Here is a 22871-nt window from a genome sequence, read left to right on the forward strand (position 1 = left end):
CATGCGTGCACGCGCGTTTACCCGCTAACTTTGGTTTCGCGCCAGATTTCCGATAGGCTGACGCATGTCACAATATACTTGTCAAGTTGTGGCTTTAAATTTTAGGGGATTATTATTCCAATTGGTGACGGGGATGACTAGGAAGAGTCATCATTGTACAATGCGTGGGTCAAATTTCACTTTTAACGGTGTATGAAGTGAATATATTCATTTTTTTTCACCCCCTTTTTACATCCACAAATGTTTGCGACTCTTGTACAATCAAATCAACATTATATGAAGTATTTCTTAATAGGTACAAAGTAGGACCCAGATGTTATCATCTTGTTTGGACCCCATGCGTTTTTTTAAATAATCGTGAAAAAATCATCATCAACTGTAATACGGGGGCGAGCAAATTTCCAGTGTTCAAGTTATTTTTATTACACATTTTATTCGTGTGGTAAATTGGAAAACGCTGGTTATAAATATTTTCTAGTGATTAAAACAAAAATAACCCTCCCCTAGAAAAACTACCCTCTGGTTTCGAAAAATTAGTTGCACCAGTCAATCGCCGAGATTTTACAAAAATCGAAAAGTTCGTCCCAATGATCTCACCAGATTCAACGTGACTGCAACTTTATTCTCATATCGGAAAAAAAATTCTTAATAGTTTGAGAAAAATAATTGTTTTGAAAAAAATTTTCATCAACTCAATGAATAAAACCAGGTCTTATTTTATCATATCGACAGTTAACAACAACAAGTCCAATCAGATCGGCGTTTTCTGTCATGAGCGACTCACTGCGTCAAAAACCCCATAAATTATCTGGAAAAACGCACAAGGTACGTTGTCCACAACATAAGAGCAGAGCGAGGTGACGTTTACCAATCAAAGCGTTTTTCCGCTACAACCCTTCGAAAAGTGAAGTATAAGCTTGGATCTTCGTGAGACATAAAACAATTTAAGTGTACTGAGCGTAGGCATCATACTGATTTACATGCGCTCCTATATGAAAGAAAAAAAGCCTACCCATTGTTTTTTTGTGTTATGATGATGTTTGCAATACCAGAAAAACTTTCCTTGTTATTTTTATAAAAATTGTTATCATGAATAATTTAAAAAAAAAAAACATTCTGTCAAAGTACCAAAAGTCACCTATTCTCACTGCAGTGGGGTACGCGTGTAGCTATAGATAGGTGGGTATTGAAACCTATACGTACGTATACATAATATATACCTATGTGTGTGTGTGTGTATACACACATGTTGTTTGCACACGCTAGCTTCTATGGGAGGGTCATTCGGGGTCAGTAACACACTGAAGTCTCCGAGGAAGGACATGGAGTAGCGCGTGCTATGCCACAGCCATGTACATAGCTCTCCCTGCCACTATATTATATCCACGGCTGAAACACTATAGTTACTCATAACAGCACATACAGCTCACGACAAGCGCTCAGCGCTAAAACAGCCGCAGCTCTACGATTGCACCTACACGCGTATGCATGTGTGTGCGTTCGCGTGTATGTATTGTACAATTCACGGAAGTACAGGCAAGTAAGGGTTGCCGGGGGTAGGGGAGTATAGGTAGGGGGTGCATCGATCCACATTATGAATAAATAACGAATAAAAAAAACTGCATAACGTATGTATATATAATTATCGGGGGATGCATTTACATCTCCTATTCGCTATATAGTTGGCGTATTGGTATATATTGTTGTACAACCATCAATGACCCCACATCGTATAGCACTGTATTATCGTCCGCCATCAGCTGTAATTGCGGTATGATAAAGTAATCCACGCGAATGGTATGGTTACCGATGTCTTGTCCTCGTCTACAAATGCCCCAATGAGACTACGCTTGGAATTTTTTTTTTTTCAGGACATACATAATAGGTTGTTAACAGAGTGAAATTTGAGAGGCGAGTTACCTAAATCGATCCGCGGCCCCACAATCAGACTTTAATCGATCCCAACTCACCACACTAGACCATCAGCAAACATCAAAACAGCATAACGGAGAAAAATGCATTATAATATTTAAAAAGCAATCGTATTATACGGTTACTCGGACGTTCATTGAATGTGACAGGTGGCAAAGACCTTGGGAAATAATGCGTGGGACCGATTGGATTACGTGTAAAAGGGGAAAGGGGGGGGCTTACCAATCAAAGCGCCACCATGAAACAGTCCTACTACCCATACACTTTCGAATTTTCGTTTGCCTATACCAAGCGATGTCCTCCGCACGTGTATATATATATACACACGTATAATATAGGAGCACAAGTAAAAGAGAGCGCGAGGTGAGGAGCAATGGTGAGATGGCGTAATAGGCCATACACGTACAAAAGCCAAGTTCATTGACCCTAGGGGCCTTCTCTCGAAGTTTGTGGGTATACGTGTGGCGCGGCTGCGTTCGTGTGTATGTGTAATGTAACGGGCGCACGTAAAAAAAAAAAGTACAATTATTAACGTGAATGGTACGTAGCGCGGCACAAAGGAAAAAGAGAGCGGTGTTTGAAAATCAGCGGGAAAAATGTGCTAGCTCATCAGGAATGCGTCGCTTATTTTTTTTTTTTTTCATCGAATTTCGTAGCGTCAACGCTTCCACTTTAACGACGATAGGCAATGTTGTTAAAGAGGCAAAGCTTACCTGAATGTTGTTGTCTATAGCTGTTCATTTTGAAGAGCTCGTGGGGTACGGGGTATGGATTTGCGTGAAACTTCGGGACATGTGATTTCTTAATGCCTTAAAAAAAAATAGTAATAGCTTTTCTTGCTTTCAAGTAACGGCAAACAAATCAAAATACGTCCCATCGTAGGTGTCAAAAAAAGTTCGAGCGAACCTGTAGTGGAACCGGTTAAAATAGACACCATTGCGTGCAGCCCAAGTAAGAGAGTTACAAGTTTATTTTGTGTGTTTCGAGGTATTTCGATTGTCGTAACTTTAGAACAAAAGAGCGTCAAACTCTTGTACCGAAGCTTCTTTCACCTGTTGACACAAGAAAACGTCAAATGTACAGTTACGTGGCTGATACCTGACAAGTTCTTTTAGTTGGTATAAAAAATACCTGGAAAGTCCATAATTTATACGCGTACCTTACACGCCCATTTTTAAACCAAGAAAATAACTTTTTTAAATACTATGCTCGTATCTCCGAGTGGTGGTTCACAGTAGCCCCCTTGATGGTAAGCTCGCCCCTCTACAGTAAAAATGAACCATTTGTTATTTGAAAAATTGCAATTTTTACTTCAGCCTAGATTTTACTTTGACAGTAAACAAAGCAAATTTGATAAAACTGTACACCCCTAACGCGTGGAAGAGAGACGGACTAGATACTCAAATATCAATTTTTATAACGTAATAATAAACAAACTAGTGAGGAACACTAGTTCTGATCTCAAACTAAACTTTAGCTTCAACCCTTAGAGTAACGCCGTACGTTTGTGTGTGGGTGTGGGTGCACGCGTGTACGACATTACGGCAGTTTCGAGAGTTTTCTCACCTTTTTCTGGCACACTCTTTGAACAAGGAAAATAAGCAAGTCTCCTCACGGGTTCGCGTGCGTGTCGCGGGAAATCGGCCAGAAATGCAATGAAAACGCCGGGCCCGAGTGACGAGGATGCGCCCATCACCTGGTCTCTATCTCTTTTCGTGTATATATACGTGCGCGTACTCACGAAACACTCTTGTACCTGCGTTCGGCTTCAATATTTTCGAGCGCGTGTAGTATACGTGTTGTTGCGAGAGCCGGTACCGTTACACGCGCCTCACGTGCCTCGGCTTGCATACTTGATGTATGGTGGCTCACAAATGGAGCATCTTCGGAACGTCCAGCCATACCTCTTGTTTATTATTACAGCCTCTCTCTCATCATTCTCATTCAGTACTGTTGGTCTAATGATTTTTTTTTTTTTTTTTCAACTTCACACAGTTTTTTACACCTACTGTGTTTCGGGAATTCCACTTTAAATGTGCGCGCGAGCCAAACTTAAAAGCTCAGAGGTGCAAGGTTCTGTTGGCTTTTTACACATGTCGCAATAAAAATAAAGTACAAGTAACGCGTGTGTGTGTTTATATACTTATAGGTGCAAACGCCTGTTGTGACCAAGTAGAAGTACAATTACAGTATGTGGCTACAATGTTTCAACGATCATGTAAACACTGTGTCATATTGCGCGCCAAAGAAAGAAGGAAGTGTGAGAGAGAGAGAGAGAAACTGAAAGAAGGGACAAAAAACCATGTAGAGGAGGAGGAGGAGGAGGAGGAAGCTCAAGGCGAGTCAGGAGCACGCCTGAGTCATTGAACTCGACGCTTCTCGCTGCCCAACCTAGCCAGCTGTTTTTCTTTTTACCCAATCCTCGGCCTTCTACTCTTTCTTATTCCCGTCGTCGTCGTAGTCTTTTCGATATCGCACTTACAAAATAGCCCGCGTAACGGCTCCAGCGCCGCTCTTCTCCCCCCCCCCCTTTACTCCTCCTGACAATTCGGTACTTTGTTAGCCGCGAAGTCAATGATCTTTCTCGATATTTTTTTTTTCCATCGCGATCAAATTCCTCATTACGCTGCCAGATTTTCGGAGATAATTGTCGTTTTATCAAGTTTTGGGATTTAAGGATTTCCCGTTCTACTCGCTTTTGGTCCAACTGACGGAATGTCCACCGATTGAAGCACGATTCCGTTAAGGAAAATGAAATATCTGTTCGCACCCCCTTCCCAGGCTATATTACGCGCAAAAGCAAATCTCGTTGTTAGTCATGTCAAATTAACATCGAAAGCTGGAAGAAAAAAAAAAAAAAAAAAATTCATTTCTGAATTTGGTGTAGCCCGCGCGGAAAACAACGAGTAAAAAATGAAGGACGGAGAGGATTTAAGAGGTAAACCCATACTTTTGTGGTCACTGTCGGGGCTGAAATCAAGCTCGCACCGGTGCCTGCAGGAGAGAGGAATTTCGTCAGGTTCGCCATAGTCGGCAGACCAGAAGTCGAGTGTGTATACCTACACGTATACAGGCATGGTGGAAGAGAGAGAGAGAGAGCAGCAGCAACGCGGGGTCGTCGACCGCAGGTGTTCGGGGTCCCGCTTTACGGAACGCACGTGTAACTTATGTGTGTATACATGTACATACGGGTATATATATATATAGTCAGGCGGCTACTTCTCTTTGATTCTCCTCTCTTTTTATTCTCAACCTTGCGCTTTTTCTCCTTCTCCTCTCATCTTTCTCATTTTTTCCTCATTATTTGCCTTATTCTTCTTCTGCCGGACCTTCCTCCCTCCCGAGGAAAAAAAAAGAAGTCATGTAAGGTTCAGACAGAAAACGTGAAACTATAGAGTAGTTTTAACGAGGACGAAAACTATGGAAAAAATGATACGCTTCAACTGGTCAATTTCTCGAAGTTTTTGGTAAATCCGCGTCTTTCTCCGCCCCTTGATTTTCAGCCGAACCTCTAAAGGTATGTGCATCAGCGGTGACGTGTACCGTTATAACAAATGAACAATCATATTATTGTTCAGCATTGAATGGAGCCACCACCGGCTGTCCTGGGTATATTCTTTCGTTTTCTCCTCCTGCTATTTTTGCGCTCCTCGTGCCTCCTTCCCATCGGTATACCGTTTTCCGATTACAGAATATGCGCTCGAGCTTCGGTTCAAGGCTTTTTACGGGTAGATTGCTCGCGAAGGAGCTTGAGGTTTTGTGGGCACGAGGTATTTTTATTTACTTTGGAAAATAACGTTTTGGTAATCGAAAGACTAAGCTAGAAAGTTTTCTGGATTTTTTGTACAAATACAAATACACATCGTTGAGAAGAAAAAAACTTTTTTTTTTAAAATAATTTTCTTGCAAATTAATTAGTACAAAACCAAAACGCAATTATCGAGACATGATTGCAAGTTCGTGAAAAAAGAAACCTTTCGATGACAAAAGTGAAAGAAAAATTAAAATCCGATCGAAAAATCAGGCAGTATTTTTTTTTTATACTCACGTCACATTGAACGAGCAACAGGCTAGAAAAGTGGGCAAACTCATGAGCGAAAAATTTTTTAATTCAATGGAAGTGAAACATACTCAAATCCCTCGGGCAAAACCTCGAATGGCAAAGCAAATGTGGGAACATTCTTAACTTTCCCGTCCTTGTAATGTACCGTTTTAGGAAATAAAATTGATTTCTTGTTTATTTTGGCTTTTGCCAAGTACGAAAAAACATGCCACGTGAAACGCACGCCTTTTCCAAAGCATTAGGAATTTAAAAGCTACTTCGAAAAAAATTACAACTCATTTGTATGCCTTAAAAAAAAAAAAAAAAAAAAAAAATAGTAGTTTTGGTCAATGGTGCGCGTCTTCGCCGAAGTGATCGTCCTAGCTCAGTGGCGAACGCTATTTTTCCTACCAAGGGATCGGTAAATGCCTACAGTTAAAAAAACACCCGAGGTAGGAAAAAACAGATTTCTCAGGTATAAAGATTGTTCGTACCAAAAAAAACATAATTTCCAGGGTCGTGAGTGTCAAGATCGAAAGTCACCGATCGAAAAAAAATTTTTAACGAATCGCGCTCGAAAAACTCCGAGATTGTAATTATCATTCTTATTGCTAGGAGCCAAGAGTCATAGTCAGTAATCGAATTGCCGTAGATGGTAAACAGTTGACGAAAACAACGTAAGGCCCGAATTACCGTAACTATTAAGTAATGACAAGACAGTTTTCCACTGTATACATATATACATACAGATGTGTAAAGCAGGTATAGGTACGGATGATGATATGGCTTACGTTATCTCAGAGCCTAGAGTCCTCCCCGCCTCTTCCCCCACCTCGTCGAGCAATCCCTCTCTATTTCCCCTTCCTCTGCCTGCGGTGACGTAACTGATATCTTACGGTACTTACCACGAGCAGAAGAGCCTACATTACGTGATCGCGCTTCGATGCTTTTAGCCCGTTTTCTCCCCTCTTTGGTATCCCGTATACTCTTATAGCGCAGCTCCCTCATCCAGAGGAGGAGGGGGTCGTCGACTCCGCTAGCCCGTCCGTACATATACCTATACCTGTGGACACGTGTGTATGTCGCGGTGTACAATAGGTATACATATATACGTATACATATAATAAGCGCTGCTGACGATGCTATCTGTATATGTATACTGCACTTATCTCGGGCCTGACCTCTCGTGTCTTTGACCTCCCATGAGTGCGCGAAAACAATGCGTCGACCGAGAGTGGGTTACTTACGCGTATTCAGGCACATTCTTGAAATTTTACACACCTTTTGACACAACTTTTTCAATGAAAAAAAGTCTGGTCATCGATATCGGTGGTATTTCCTTTGATCAAATCGTATGAGCTTTTGACAAATTTTACGCACCCCCTAAGTTTACACAAGTGTATATGCATACTGCATTCGAGTATTCGAGCTTATTTTTTCTTTACTTAAGCTCGAAAATCGCTTAGGAAAGTAGTGGATGAAAAATAGTTTGATAGGAAAAAAACGTTTGTTTTTCCCGTACTCGAATTTTACACTCAATTAGAGGATGAGCAGAGTGGAAAAAAAACACCTGCACAATAATGATTCAACATCTTCTTCTCTCCTCCTATGTATATAGGTTACTGCCGTAGCCACTGATTTTCTGCTCCCCCTCCCTTTTCTCACGTTCTTCATTTCAGCATACACTGTGCTTGAACTTGAATTCATACGTGAACTTGAAACACTTTCGAAGAACTCTCAGGGGTAACAGTTTGCGGCGATCACAAAGTGCTTGTGTATGCCCTTGAATGATAATACCCAATATAAAAGAGATGACGAATATAACTTAAAAACGAGAAGAAAGTGATTCGTGGCTAATTTTTGCAAAACAATAAAAGAAACGTAATCGGTAAATCCTATGTGGTTGCAATATACATATGTTTAGTGATCATTAGGGCATTGACCCAGATAAGGACATATTGATATACTTATATTTACACCCACGTCTTTAAACTGCATATTAATATTATATTTTTTAACTTTCCATTCTAAATTATTATATAAACAATTCATAATTCATACAGGTACAATAATAATAAGTCTTTATCAAAAATGGAAATTTCTTTATCAGACGTAAAATTAAAAATCTTTTTAGTGACATGGATCTCTCAGGATATTGAAATATTCAATAGTAATAATGTAAATTTTTTACGTAATCTTATCAATTAAAAATTATAAATGAAAATTTTTAATTCTGAATCAGAAAAATGTACCTTCAATCTATCAAGATACAATCATCACCGTTTTATATAAAAACACAGGAATCTTATAATTTTCATTATTATTTTCTGGAGAAAAAAAAAAAAAAAAAAAAAAATCGAAATCAATAAAGTTTGATAAATCATAAAAGAAACAGTGAGCTTATATATTACGTTGTATTATCTCTTGTATCAACAAAAGCTACAAGTAATTAATAGAACTTTGTATTGTGACATCGGTACTGATTTTGAAACCAGTTATTCAAAATCGGTTTTAAAATTCTCGAGATATTATCTCGTTTCTTCGTAACGCACACACCTTATGGCCACCAAAAAATTCCAATAATGAGCATTACACGATAATATGAAACGAACCATTGAAACATACCAATGTTCATCCGTGGAGAAATGTTTTGTCAGACGCTAGCCAAAAATCCCTCCAAAAACGATTGATCATCACCTCCTTATGAAAAGCAGGTATGCAACGCTACACGAATCGTACACAGGATTAGACGAGAAAAGCTTTGCATCGTAGTATGCAACAGCAGATGTCGCGAATAGATTGTCGAAAGGCCCTAAAGTCTCATACTTCCTAATCGTGAAGCCCAGTATTTTTAACACAGAATTTCCCACAGTACTATGAACGTGAGCGCGCGCATGGGCACACTCACCCGCATGCACGAGACACGTGCTTCGTGGAGAAGAAGAAGAAGCGCAGCAGTGGGTACAAAGTAAGGGAGAAAGAAAACCATTAGAAACAGCTGTGCACGTCGAGGTAACGGTGCCCGTACAGCCCGTTCAACGAAGAAGAAGAAGGAGAGGACGGCGAATAAAAAGGCAGGGAGAGAGAGAGAGAGAGAGTCTCGTTATAACGGCGCACCAGCGGACTTTCTCTACTCCACGTAGTGGGCGAAACTTTAACAGCTATTCCACAGGCGAGCTTCCAGCCAACGAACCGAGCTGCGTGTATATACCTACCTACGTGCACCAGACGAGCCAAGCCGCGAGAAGAGGGAGAAGAAGAAAGATGCAGAGAAATAGAGAAGTTGGGCTTCACCGTTACATACGCTTTTTCTCTGCCAACTCGATGCTTCAACCGCACCGGGGTTCTCGGCACTGGGTCGATCCGGGATCCAACGCGGATGACATGGTTTTGCAACATCAACGAATTTCAGCTCACGTGCACGCGTATGACTTGCACGTGTTTCAATTATTACAACGAATAAGCGTCGAATTGCATTTTGAACGAAATACCGCACCATACGAATGGTGACTTGCTTAATTCAACAAACCTGAACTTTATCAACCCTAGTACTTTAAATAATTTTTTTTTTTATTTAGTGCAATTTAAAAAAAATGTGCCCGCTCTATTAGAACTGACACAACAGTTTGTAACCCTTTGATTTGTCGACTTAATGGTGTTTATGTATCAAAAGGTGTATGAAGCGTTAAATACTCTTTCAATCACCAGGATGGAGCATGTCATAAGTACATGATAATATTATACCATATTGGATACGTAATGTTAGGATCAGCACGATATTCACTACTGAGTGAGTGTGCACAACTACCGTTTGAACATTAGCATCCAGTAAAAACTATTTAATAACATTTCGTGTATTGAACTACGATAATATCCGAGACTCTCGTGAATTAAGAAAATTTTGATTATCTGTTTCTCTAGCTCGGTTATATTGCATTCGCTTCTTTACCCGTAGGAGGCTTTGCAGCAGCACCAGTTGACACTGCATCCGTGAAACCGGTACCGCTAACTGTGTACAATACTCGATCTTTATCTCGTCCCTGCAGCGCAAGCCAAGCTGGAGCCCAATATAATGGTTTCGCTGTAGGGATGCAAGGATAGAAGGTGGTTTTGGATATTTCCAGCCATGGCAACTAATAAAATGGGTATTTTTAGTCCTAGAGTAGTTAAATCAAGTTGAAAGCTAATAACAAAAAACCGTTTTTTATGTAATTAGGCAGTACCTTCATCATAAGATACTATTTGCAGCATATTATAAGGGCGCACGAATTTTCATAAATTGACTTCTGCAATTACTACTATTACTAATGAGGAGATATACGAATGCCCGAAATTACTAGGGCTATTAATTTATCTATGGACCAAGTCGATATAGAATATGTAGTAGATTGTTCAAACTTGTTGCTATTTACTTTCATGCCGATTCTTATGCTTTTGTTACCAGGAAGACCATAGATAACTTTCCATTTAAATTTGGCAATGGTAAGACAGTAGTTACAGTCATGACTGGTCAGGCATTGTGAACCTCGAATAAAATGACTCTACTCTCGTGCGTGTAGGTTTTTCTTGAAAGATACTCAATAAATGACACTAAAAAAACAAATAATAATAATAAAAGCAAAGACACATTTTGATTACTTTTTGAATTAATTTTTAAAACAATTTTTGAGACTGGTTTTTTACCGTTATCGAATAGTCTGCCATTATAGGTATGCAATCAATTCGCGCGTGAGTATAAGTACGTTACAAAGCAATTTTTTATTTTTTGCGTTTTTTTCGTATTCTCAGTTTTTTGCTCCACCTATCCAGTGCGTGTTAGCGCGTGCTTGCAAGAGAGAATTGAGCAGTGGTGTATGGTAAGAACGGAATCTCGGACTGCAGGAGCGTAATTGCGGACTGCGTAACAGAAACGGAACAACGGATTCTGTTTCTCCAACGAAACAAAGAATCATATAATTCGTTCATATAGTCACGTATGATATATATGGTTACGAAATTTCGTGTACATGTGCACGAATATTTTATTACACTTTTAATTGTAATTCAAAAATAGACTCGCATGTACGTATGCCACACTGACGAGATACAAATAATACATATGTATAGGTGTGTCCACACATCCATACAGGTATAAGACAATGCGACGTCATTTGTTGCTTGTACATTTTAACCATAGCTACAATACGCCATCTACGTGTATGACGGAAAACTTGTTGAGCCCAGCTAAGCTAGTATTCCAAAAAATCGATACATGAAACAATAGCTTGTCCAAACAACATAAAAAAGTGTAACAATCAGGACTCGGTAACAGTCGTGACACAAAAAAAGCAAGCAAACACTCATGCTTATGTATTTTTTAAGAAAAAAAAAAAAAAAAAAAAAAATTGACATAAATGGTGGAAGGAAAAACAAAAGCTGCCCTAACTCAACCGAACACTTGGAAAATCACGAGACTTGGAAAGTCTGAGCTTTTTTTTAATTCTTCATCACTTACCAGCAGTTAACAACGTCACTTTCGCTGGTATGCTCGTAATGTTCGTAAATCGATAATATGCGTGTATGCATAAGATTTGTAACATTACTATGGTTTTCATGATCAACACAGTCATCCTGTTGATGGGATGAAACGGTGGCAAAAGATATTTGGAGTAATGTAGCACTATGAACGAGTGAAAATATTGATTTTGAAGAATACCAATATGAGCTTAACAAAACGCCAGACTCGAAAGTCATCCAGATATATGTTATGCGTCGGTGATGACAATATAAAAATATCCTGAGTAAAAACACGTGTAATCCATAATATGTACAAGGATGAAAAATATAGAACAAAAATACCGCATTAATTGTTTGCAGCTGTGAAATAAAAAAAGGGAAAGAGTTAAAGTCGTGACCAGCCTTAAAAAGTTGACAATCTTTTTCGTGCACGAGTAGTCTATAAAAAAAGAGAAGTAGTTTTAGAAGGAAAAAAAATAAACGCATAAGGATAGGGAGGACAGGAAGAATCAGCCGAGAATGGGTAAGCGTGATAGGGGGAACAAGGTCAATCCTCGTGAAAAAGCGGGAGGTTTTTTCGTAGTGCGGTCAACCCTTACAAGAGGCGGCCACTTGCCAGCCATAGACAAGAGAGGAGAATGACTCTCGCTTTCAAAGGAACCGAGACCCGCTTCTCTTTGGCGACACGCATCATTACCAAGACACGTAAAGAAACACCACCACCAGCAGCGACAAAAGCTACACAGGCATCGCCACGCGTGTACGACTCCACGTATTGATTAGTTGCTGGACTTGTAATTTAAAGCTGACTAGGCCACGCGCGCACCCCGTGTAACATACCTACACTGGTCAGTCGCCTAGCCATCAGCTACTCTCTCTCTCTCTTCCCCCTTTTCCTTTGCAATGAACAAATAGTTACAGCATCATGACGGATCAACATGACGGATAAATAAAATAAATCAATTTTCGCTCAGTGTAGGTTTCAACGTATAAACATAATCACCTTTTTTTTAAGATTAATTTTATACATTCTTTTTTTCTCCTCCAAATAAATAATATGATTGCTTGTTCCGATTGTTCAGCGTTAATTCAATGATTTTCGTAATGAACAATCGTAACGTCAAAAAGGAGACGTTATCGAGTGTAAACTGTGACTTGTGCAAAAGTCGGATCATCGAGTTTAGATTGCGCCGCACTTGAAAAGTGTACATCCAAATAAGCAGTTGGGGGGGTGGATTTTCAATCGACACTTGGACGAGCGTGCCTGTGAAAAAACTTAAGAAAGCTCAGCTGATGCGCAACAAAAAGAATAAAAGACGAAGGTCTGCTCGAGATCAATCGTCCAATGGACGGCAGGGGTGTTGCGCAGCTTTCCCCAATGGATGTCACTGCAAGCGCTGCCTCTTGCTCGAAGGGTGGCTCATGTATACACAATCCCATCCCAAGGGTAGGGCTCCATCCCCTACCGGGGACTCGATCAAGGCGCCATCTCTCGATTCCAAAGCCGACGAACGACTCCGTAAAACATCGCGCTGCGTACATGCGCGTGGCACCCTGTGTGTATGTATGTGGGGGCGTGTACGTATTTTCACCCCACGAGCAAGTGCAGCCCCGTTCAGTGGAACGTCGGATCGTGCGGGTGTAGGTGTGCGTGCGCTATATGTATGCAAGTGCAAGTTCACCGCGTTCAGCTCTGGCTACCCGAGTATACATGTGTATCCTGCGCTTTTCTCGAAGGTCTGCCTCGCCACTGCACCGGGAAAGGGGAGTGGGAGTAGACGTGGTGGTGGTGGTGGTGGATACACGGGTGGCGAGGGTGCAGCGAGGGAGTAAAGGAGGACATTTTTCCGAGGTGCCTGGAGGTGCGCGCCGTATATAGGCTTGTGCCACTCGGCTGTATAACGTCGCGATTCTCTCTCTCTCTCTGTTTAACTTTCCGTCCGTTTGTGTGGGGCGCAAGCGAGTCCAAGCCCGACATTTTCATCGAACGACAGTGTGTTTTGCACCTCGAGACCGAGTCCCGGAAATCCAGCTGAGCCGCGAGGGTGCGGGCAAAGAGAGAAGAAAGGGAGGCGGCCCGGGGGGGGAAAGGGGAAACGACGCCTCGGTGTCAGTGGGTCAGGAAAACTCGGCGAGGAGCTGCACGGGGACGATGACGCCCCCCGAGCTCTGGCAAGCCAACGAGCCCGTGGGGCCCACCGGCGCGAGTCAACAGTTACCCCAACGAGGTGAGAGACTATGACGCGACAGCTGCTCCGGCCCGTGCGACTCGCGGGGCCCGGGCCACCCAAGGGAGGTGAGCTGCCAGATTTGCCAGATCGGGAGTGCGTGCGTGCGTGCGTGTTGTTTGTTGATTTCTTTCTCTTGCGTGCTTGCAAGCTTTTTTGGCAAAAGACATACACGTATCTATCGGAAGATAGAAACATACCAAAGCAACGAGAGGGTGGGGGAAGTAGATAGGAAGGAGGGTTCGCGTTGTGTGCACACATACGTGTGTATTTTTGTATTACGAGGGACCGCACGTGATATTTATTCTCGCTGCTGCTTTTCATCGTATAATTTGTTGCACTTGCTTTGTTGAAAAAAAAAAAAATAAATAAATAAACAAATAATAGTGAAAAGTTGAAGCAGCAGGGAGCGATAAATGATCGATCAAGTCGTGGCTTTCACTTGAGTATGCTACCCCGTCTACGTAACTCCCGTATACATTTTCATATCTACGTTGGGCATTGACCAAATAGCTACGTTGGGACCAACGAGGGCGGAACATAGAGGAAGATCGAAAAAGTCGTTGATGTTTTATGTTTTCAAAAACTGTGGCGGTTCCCTCGGAACTTTCGAGGACGATATCGATTTTTCAGTTGGGGCGCGCGCGCTAAACGCGGTTACGTATAGTTCAGGGGTGCCACGGGTAACGTGAGCTTTTCCTGCCTTTCTTTTCCGCCTTATCAATATTCTTTTCATAAACGAAGATAAATGTTTAAAAAAATACCATTGCAAGTTAACATTTTTTTTTTTTCAACTGCTATTTTTTTCATTCAACTACAAAAGCTCGCGGTCCGTTGTTAAAGTTGGATTATCCGTTAATATGTTATATAACGAACGCGAGACGAATGAATAGTGAACTTATTACGTCGGAGCATAACGTGTTAGGGACGCGAGGACTTGGTGCATGGCACACGGTATTTGATGAATGGTCCCTAAATAACCGAGTGGCAATAGATGCCTTGACTGTGCCGAAAGAAAGACGCAGAGACAGAAGGAGATAACGATGATGGGGGAAAGGGTGAGACCAAGAAAAATTACCGGCAAAAACTGGCCTTTTACTTTCGAGCTAACTGTTGGTATGTACCTACGAATGGCCGCGTAAGGGCGCGAAACACGCGAGTGGCGTGGGTAAAGCCCCCCTGACCTATTGACTCTGTGGCCTGGTCTTTCGCTCGGGCTCCGTGTATAAATCCACCCGAGTGAGTGGGGCCGTGTGTGCTTGCGCGAACTTAAACGAGTATAGTCGAGTGTGCATGTAAGAACGTCTGCAATGCAATGCAACCCTTAAGCGTTCGTGCAGGGAAGGAAGGAGATCGGTGCTGCGTGCCCGCGCTAACCACAGCCAAACATACCACTTGTTTACACCCATACAGTAGATTCTAGTGTGCACTCCCTGCCTAAGACTATACTCAATGCTGCTGTGTTGACACCCTTTACTGGGGATCAGGCACGCCGGGACGCCGCTTCCGAGGGGGCATCTTTATCTTTTACCGACATTGGCATTGGTATCAGCTTGTAAAAAGATGTCTCAGCATTTGTTTTGAATACCTATTTTACGATCGTGTTTTTTCGTATAACATTGTACACCTTTTGTTTGTTAAGTCCTGTCGAAAATATTTATTTGGTGCTTTTAAAGAATAATTATCTCCACTAAGAAAAAAGTATATGTTAATTTATACAAAAGAACCCGTTTTCACTCGTTGCTTTTTTAACAATCAAGCCTATATTTTTTTTGATTCTAGAGAATTTTTTTTTTTGGAAGCTTAAAATTTTTACTACGACTGCTCGCCAAATTCTATTGGGAGTCCCGAAAAAGTTTTGTTGGTAGTTGTACGTTTATAAAATCTAAAAAGTTAATAGAAACGCGTAAAAAACAGTAAATTTCAGAAAACAAAAAAAGTTCAAACTTTTTTTACTAAAAATTTTTAAAAATATTTTATCAACATTTTTCGAGATAAATAGTATATTACTCAAAAAGGAAGGTGAATTCCCTGCCTATACTTTGTGTGTTTATCTGTTCCCGCCCGTAAGTGATACTATACATATGCAGTGGCCAAACTGTTGTGACGGGGGCTGATTTATGTGCAAGAGTCAAGCATAACACAATCTTTCATGCATACATTTTAAGAATTAATACGACCAATTATTATTTACATCTTCATGACATGTTATATAATTGAATAAAAGCACTCACATGTGTCAGACTGTGTACTAAGCTTTTGTGCGTTTTTTACCATCCGGTCGATAAGTTATTTCTGATTCTTCGAAATTCTTCTTGTTCTTTTTATCTCAAATCACTGATTCATGTATTTCAATGTAGAAATAGGAATTGCTTAAAATAGAAGCAAATTATGATGCCCGTGTGCTTTGTATTCACTGGCAATGGCAGTCACAACTTCATACACTATATTCTTTTTTTTTTTTTTATATATAACGGAAAGTATTATTGTCCAAATTAAAATAACGATAAAAAAAAAGATTTAATTTGTCTGTAGGCTAATAACTTTTCTTTCATACATGTTAACTTGTGCACTTGGTAAATATTTATTTTTTAGATATCACTTTCGTGCGCTGGAGTGCTCGGCGAATTTTTCAATGCGAACCCTCAATTGAATTTATCATGATTGACATCGCATTGTTTTCTTCTCTTAGTAATTTTTTTTTTTCCACTTATACATGAGCGAAATAACACGGATAAATAAACTGTTAAATTTACATCCAAATTTTAACACTAAAAATCGATACATTGTGTCACACGATACGAAATAATGATCAAGAATAATTTGTTTGAAGTAACTCAACAATATGCCTATGTAACTTACGAAATATAGATAATGCATACCCAAATAGACATGATTTGAAATTTTATACGTGTTGAGTTAGATTCTACTTTTTCGACATAAGATCGACAAGTGAAGTTATTATTCAATTATATAGTACTAATAATTATCTAAACACTAGCAATAATTTTAATGTACACGAATTGCTTACAGTTTTTATGAGCTTTTAACGATGTAGCAGACTTTATATTGTGTTGATTTTTATTATTTTCACAATCACTAGAGCCAAAACCGACACATTAATGATGGTATGATCTGTTGAAACTGAACAATTTACAATGTCATTTAGCGTACAAACGATTGTTTTCTCAATTTCTATTTATTCATTGACGAAGCCATTTACTCAAGTTAATGTAATTTTTAAAATGTTTTTTTAATGATTAATAATGATTTTTAAATAACAATTATGTAGTTGTACGATGAAATGAAATGATGATTGTCGAGCGAGTTTGGATGGTTATTATATTCATGGCAAATCTAGCAAGACCTCCAGCGGTTCAATCATAAAAACAAGATGAAAAAATAACAAAAAATACTTTTTTCAGCCCATCTCGATCAAGACAGATTGGATTTCTGAAATCCTCGAGGCCATTACACAAACAGCTGGTAAAAATGGCTCCAGAGTCGTGCGAGTCCTGTAAAATCTTGCCAGACTTTCGAGTGTTGCAGTAGTGCTACTTTGCGACGTATACGCACAGTCACGCAAATAGTAGACATCCATCCTATATATAGCTCTCTATCTCTCTCTTTTTTTCTCTCCTTATAAACGCACAGAAGATTTCTAGTCCTATTTAGAAGAAACCAACAATAGTCACAACTACGGAATCAATGACTATCTATTTTGATTCAAGTCACTCGATAAAAATCATGTAACTTTTGATTCGTAATTCATGGTGCTAGAACAGGAAAAAGAGTTTTCCTAAATCAAGAAAAAAAAAAAAAAAAAAAAAGTTCGTTATAGTCTAGTCATAAAAAAAGTGCTTCGTCGAACAATGCTATGTGTAAAAAAAGGATGATAAGTACGAAAAGCCGGGACATAGTGTCAATTTTGAATGAGCGATCGCGTGAAAATTCGTGAGGAAAGACAAAGGAAAAAGTAAAGCAAAGTTAAAGCAACGATGGCGGAAAGTGCTGGCAGTCCAGGTGCGAGTAACACAACGACCAATAGTCCGCCACTGCCACAACCACCACCACCGCAGCAGCAACAACAGACGACGCACACGCAACAGCCTCCGGACATAAGCAGCTCACAACTGGCCTCACCACCCATCACCGGAACAGGTAACAAGCATCTCCTGCACCGTCTTTCTTTCAAAGGCCGTGAGAAAACAATCTCTGTCTTGCTCTTTTCTCCTTCCCAAGCCTCTTCATCGCCCAACTGCTCGGGTTTGCCACGAAGGTTTTAATTTTCATACGTTGACCCATCATACGAAGTACTTGTTTTTACTTGTAGTAATTAACTTTCGCTTGCTTCGGCAAACCGGTATCTGGACTATAAAAATACGTAATCCCCGAATAGATTTTTTCGATCGACAACACATTGTCGTGATAACTCGTTCCCACGGATCAATGTGACCAAATGATCTGTTTCGTCTAATATGCAGTGTGTTTATTTCATTTAAAGCTCATGTCAATCACCAACAAGGGTACTTTTACTTTGGACATGCATGCACATAATATATAGTATAGCGAAACTACAGCGTTGTTGGTACACATGCGTTAGCTGAGTAAAGTAAGAGACTACCCTTGCGATTTCTCGGCCATAAAACGGGAGTCGCACACTCCGCAAACACGTGTTGTACATCCTACCGTCAAATATTAAAATAATTAGTAAGTACTGCGCGACTGTATGTTGTCAATTTGTGCTTAGTTCAAACTGTTAGGTTTCAGCAGTTCGTAGAGCATGTATATAGAGACGGAAAGAAAAATTTTAAAAGAACAAAAAAAAAAAGTAAAAAAAGGTTCGGAGAACAGGGGCTACAATGGTAATTGTCGTAAGTATAACAACAACAACAACAACAACAATAGTAGTAAAAATAACAATGATTATGTAGTTATGTTGATGATGGTTACAGGTATCTATGCATAATACAGCAATAATAGTATATGTTATGCTTACACACGTGTAACATGTCGTAACATCACGGCGGTATAAGCAGAGACGAGGATGGGAGGGGGGGATGAGTAAAAAATAATAATAATAACAATAATAAGAGGCTGCCAGAGCGGCGGCATCAGCGACGCGTCGTCGCGTCCGTACCATAGCTATTAGCGGTTCTGTCGGTCAAGTAACGGCACCGGTCGATTGGTACCGCTAGCCCTGCTGACTGCCTCCCGGCTCCTCTGACGCACTCCCCAAGCGAAGCACCGTTACTCCCAGCTTCGTCGGGCTCGCGCCTATATACGTGTGTGCATATACACCTATACCTATATACAACAAACCCGTATGCTCCGCTGCTGCTATCCCTTTTCTATTTCCACCACCACCACCACCGCTACCATCATCGCCACGCGCTTTCTTCATCTCTCCCTTCATCTTCTTCTCTAATATTATATTCTTCTTATTTTCCGTACGAAAGCTTCTTCTAAAATATGCTCTTCGATCATTAACTCTGAGCCAGCGGGTTACGCAACAACTGATTTCGTGAGCGCTAATGACCAATGCCTTGTTACACCCGCTATCGGGGAACTTTCGATCAACTTGGTGGCTACGAGCCCGCGGGAATCGTACATACACCATGTCTCTTGTTTTGAGGGGTCAATTAGATCGGCCGAGATAACAGAGGGTCACATGTAATATAAAATTCGTGCTTGGTTTTAAAAATCAGTTCATTGTTAGCTGCAGGATCCTAAGCGATTCGTGCGATCGAGCGGTGGGGGTCACTTATCACCCCTCCACCGCACAAGACTTGTGCTTCGTTTATGATGTGTATATTCGAATGGGAAATTTATTTATCATAAGCAAGTGTTGTAAAAACTACTTTTTTTTTTTTTTTTTTTTTTTTTTTTCTTACAGTAACAGTTGCGAGGCTTAATGTATCATAAGTTTATACCGCAATGATGTTTTACTGTCCAGCAGTTACGGGATATGCTTATTTAGTGCTCTTAATTATAATAACTGTGTAAATATGACAATGGAATCGCTGGCTCTGCCTTTCAAACGTATAGTCTACCTTGCCTGTTGAATTATTTAAAAATATGAAGTTCAACGAGATGCAAGATTGTTAGTAATACGTTAATAGTACAAAAAATTTCAAGCGACCACTCAAGTAGTTGTTCCATAGAAATTTGAATGTCCTACAATAATTTTTTCGGTTCCATGATATTTTACCAATAAACTTCTTTAAGCTATAGATAATTGTACTATAACAAGATTTTACTAAGCATTACTTTATTTTTAATAATAAATTAATGAAGTTTGTCGAAAAGGTGAATTATATTTTGAAGACTTTTTAAAAGACTAAGCAATGGAAAATATACAATTCGGAAACAAATCTGAATTTTATAATTTAATAGCAGTGTTTTTATAAGCATCTTGAAAGGGGGATCAGGAATTTTTTATAGATTGCATTTTTATTAATAAGTATTCAAGCCAAGGGTGAGATGAAAAATGATGTGCTCGGATGGATTCTTTAAGAGCCATAGTTCAATATTAGTTTTAAATTATAAGACTAACCATTTAAAATGAATTAAAGGTAAAAATCGGTTTTAGTAATTAATAACCAAGCAGATGAAATGAGCAGATATTTAGAATTTACCGTGTATAAAAAATTATTAGAGCTTACCCGTTTCTGCTATAAATCATAGGTATGAACACCTTGCTAACTGATGAGCGCGAGAACAACTCTAAAATACCTATAGACAATTAAGCGATCTTAGGACAGCAAATGTTACAATAACAACAGTTTTACCCTCCATGCGAGTCACGAGATGCGGCAAAGTTAAAATACATAAAGAGATAGAGGAAAGTCAATATAACAAAATGATGAACTTCGAAGCAACTCTTACGGATAAATTTTCGGTGAATGAAATGTATACATGGCAATTCGTTGATGATAAAAGTGACAATAATGACAAAATCAAAATCATATCGTTTTGCAAAAGCTTTTTTTCTACTCTTCTACCACCTATGTCAATTATATGAACAATGCAGAGCTATGTAAAACAACAGTATAGGTACGTTACATCTCTACCAATAATAAGTATAAGCTTCTACACCTATAGCTTCTGCGGGTCATTATTGAGCGCGTCGAGAGATATGGATGTATGTACCTAGGGATAAGGGAGCCCGCTATTACCGATGCCAGATGGCGCTGGCTCGCTTTTCGGAGGCTGGAGCGAGACGACGCCTCGTGTCGCAGGGGCGAATCAGAAATACCTTGGCACAGGAGAAAATCTGCTTTACCGACTTTGTTCCTCATCTCTGCACTGTACATACACCGCATGCTCCCCTCTCTACCGCACCCTACCACTCCGCCGTACCTCAATCCCACCACGACCACCCTCGTATAATATCTCTTAGCAATGCGTTGTGAAAGCTCTCTCGATTAGATACTTACTTTTATCTATACGTGTATGTGTTCACAACCTCATGAGGCAATGCCTGTATACCTACATTGCGCGTTTCGTAATCGCGCTTGCTCGCGTATATATTATATAGAGACGAAGGCGGCGCGGCTGCTTGGATGCTTCGTAATGATGAAAATGATGAGGGCGTGCTGCGTCTAATGCTTCTCTATGGTCGCGGGAAGCGCTGGAACATGGTGTGGTGAAAATTTTATTTATTCGCGGTTGGGACCATTTTTTGGGAACGACAGAATTGTGTAATAAACGGGTTTTATTATATCATATGGAAATTAAGTCCTACTCGTTTTTAGTACCCAATAAGAAATCGGTTTCGTCTTAAAATATTCTCGCAATTATTCTATGACTTAGAGAGCACAGTTTAATTATAAGTTGATACATAAATTTTCAAAAACTTTTTTTCCAATTATTAACGATGTGGACGCACAAACAACTAAATTATTATACTCGACTAAATATCTATTTCAATCGCGATATGTTAATGGTTTTGTTTTTTTTCAAAACTATTCTTTTTTTTTTGAGAACAGTTTTACGTTTTGATCTATTTCATCAAATTTGTTTTCGTTCAATTTTATGTAAAAATTTTTACAATTTATTACACAAGACGCAAAAGAAAAGTTATAAGTGCATCCAATTTTCGAAATCTTTTCTATAACAGACTGTAGGAGTTAGTACTTAAAAATTATTTCTATTTTTTGCAAAGTTATTCATCAACGAACAACTAGCAGCATTAATATAAAATTGGAAAAATTTTTGGTTGGATTTTATGATGTTTGTAATTACTCGCTATGACTATAATCAACACTTGATGGGCTGTAATTAAGTAATTAAGAATGTTAGCTGTAAGTTATAAAATATAATTATTGTACTTTTTTAATCTGAACAAGTGAAAATAACAGTAATTTCCTTCGTAAACATAAATATTGTAAATAGGCTAAAGATTTTACCTAAAGTAAATTTGGTTTACTTAAGTATTACGTAAAAATCCAATCAGTTAGTTTCTTTTATGTGGTGATGAATTTAAAGCGAAAGAAATCCACAATCAAAGTTTAGTCTCTAATCTTGGGTAATCTACTACAGAAATCTTTTCACAAAAGTATAGCATTTGGTGACAAGAAATTGGTACGCAATAAATAAGCCAAAGTCCGAAGTTCTAATTTTAAACCTATATCGTAACGATTTTTGTTTGAGGAAGCAACAAAAAACCTGTGCCGTTATCAAAAGATAAGCAATGTTTTTCATACATTCATACGTTTGGAAGAAAAAAAAAAAAAAAAAAAAAAAAGATAAGCGGTCATTGACTCTGATTTTCAACATAAAACTTCCTAGTCTGACATAACGATAACTTTTAAAGATTTTAAAGCTACGCTCGTCATATCACATTACACATACGTACGACCTCGTCACATGTATACATGATACACCGACACATACGCATATTTTACTGTTATTGTCATACCCGAAGATCTGCCACTGTCACGTATAGAGAATTATGAGAGAGTTGCAAGACTTCCTATTGCAACATCGACGCGCTAGCTGTAGCTCGGCCGCTAACAATCACTTCTTGCGTTGAAAAGAACTACGTATCCCTTTTTCTACTCTCACGACTTACAACGCGGGAAGATAAAAACAACAGTAGTCGCCAAAGTTGCTTAGCCGGAACAGTGAACTAGTAAAAGCAGGCATCAAGCAATTCGTTTACAAACCTG

The 22871-nt window shown here is 39.5% G+C and overlaps 1 protein-coding gene across 2 annotated transcripts in view; it reads left to right on the forward strand.

The window, feature by feature from the left end:
* Positions 1–17149: 17149 nt before the first annotated feature.
* The window catches only part of Hr3 (nuclear hormone receptor 3 ROR-beta), a 65105-nt gene continuing 59383 nt past the window's right edge, over positions 17150–22871 (forward strand). For both annotated transcript variants that reach the window (XM_089590269.1, XM_014357246.3), the window contains exon 1: positions 17150–17859. In XM_089590269.1, the coding sequence (XP_089446395.1) occupies positions 17697–17859 (163 nt within the window). In that variant the 5' untranslated portion in view covers positions 17150–17696. The remainder of the gene's footprint in view (positions 17860–22871) is intronic.

The sequence above is a fragment of the Copidosoma floridanum genome, unplaced genomic scaffold (assembly GCF_036245765.1).
Source record: "Copidosoma floridanum isolate Cflo_tuat_1 unplaced genomic scaffold, Cflo_Japanese_pri ptg000012l, whole genome shotgun sequence".
Lineage (NCBI taxonomy): Eukaryota > Metazoa > Arthropoda > Insecta > Hymenoptera > Encyrtidae > Copidosoma > Copidosoma floridanum.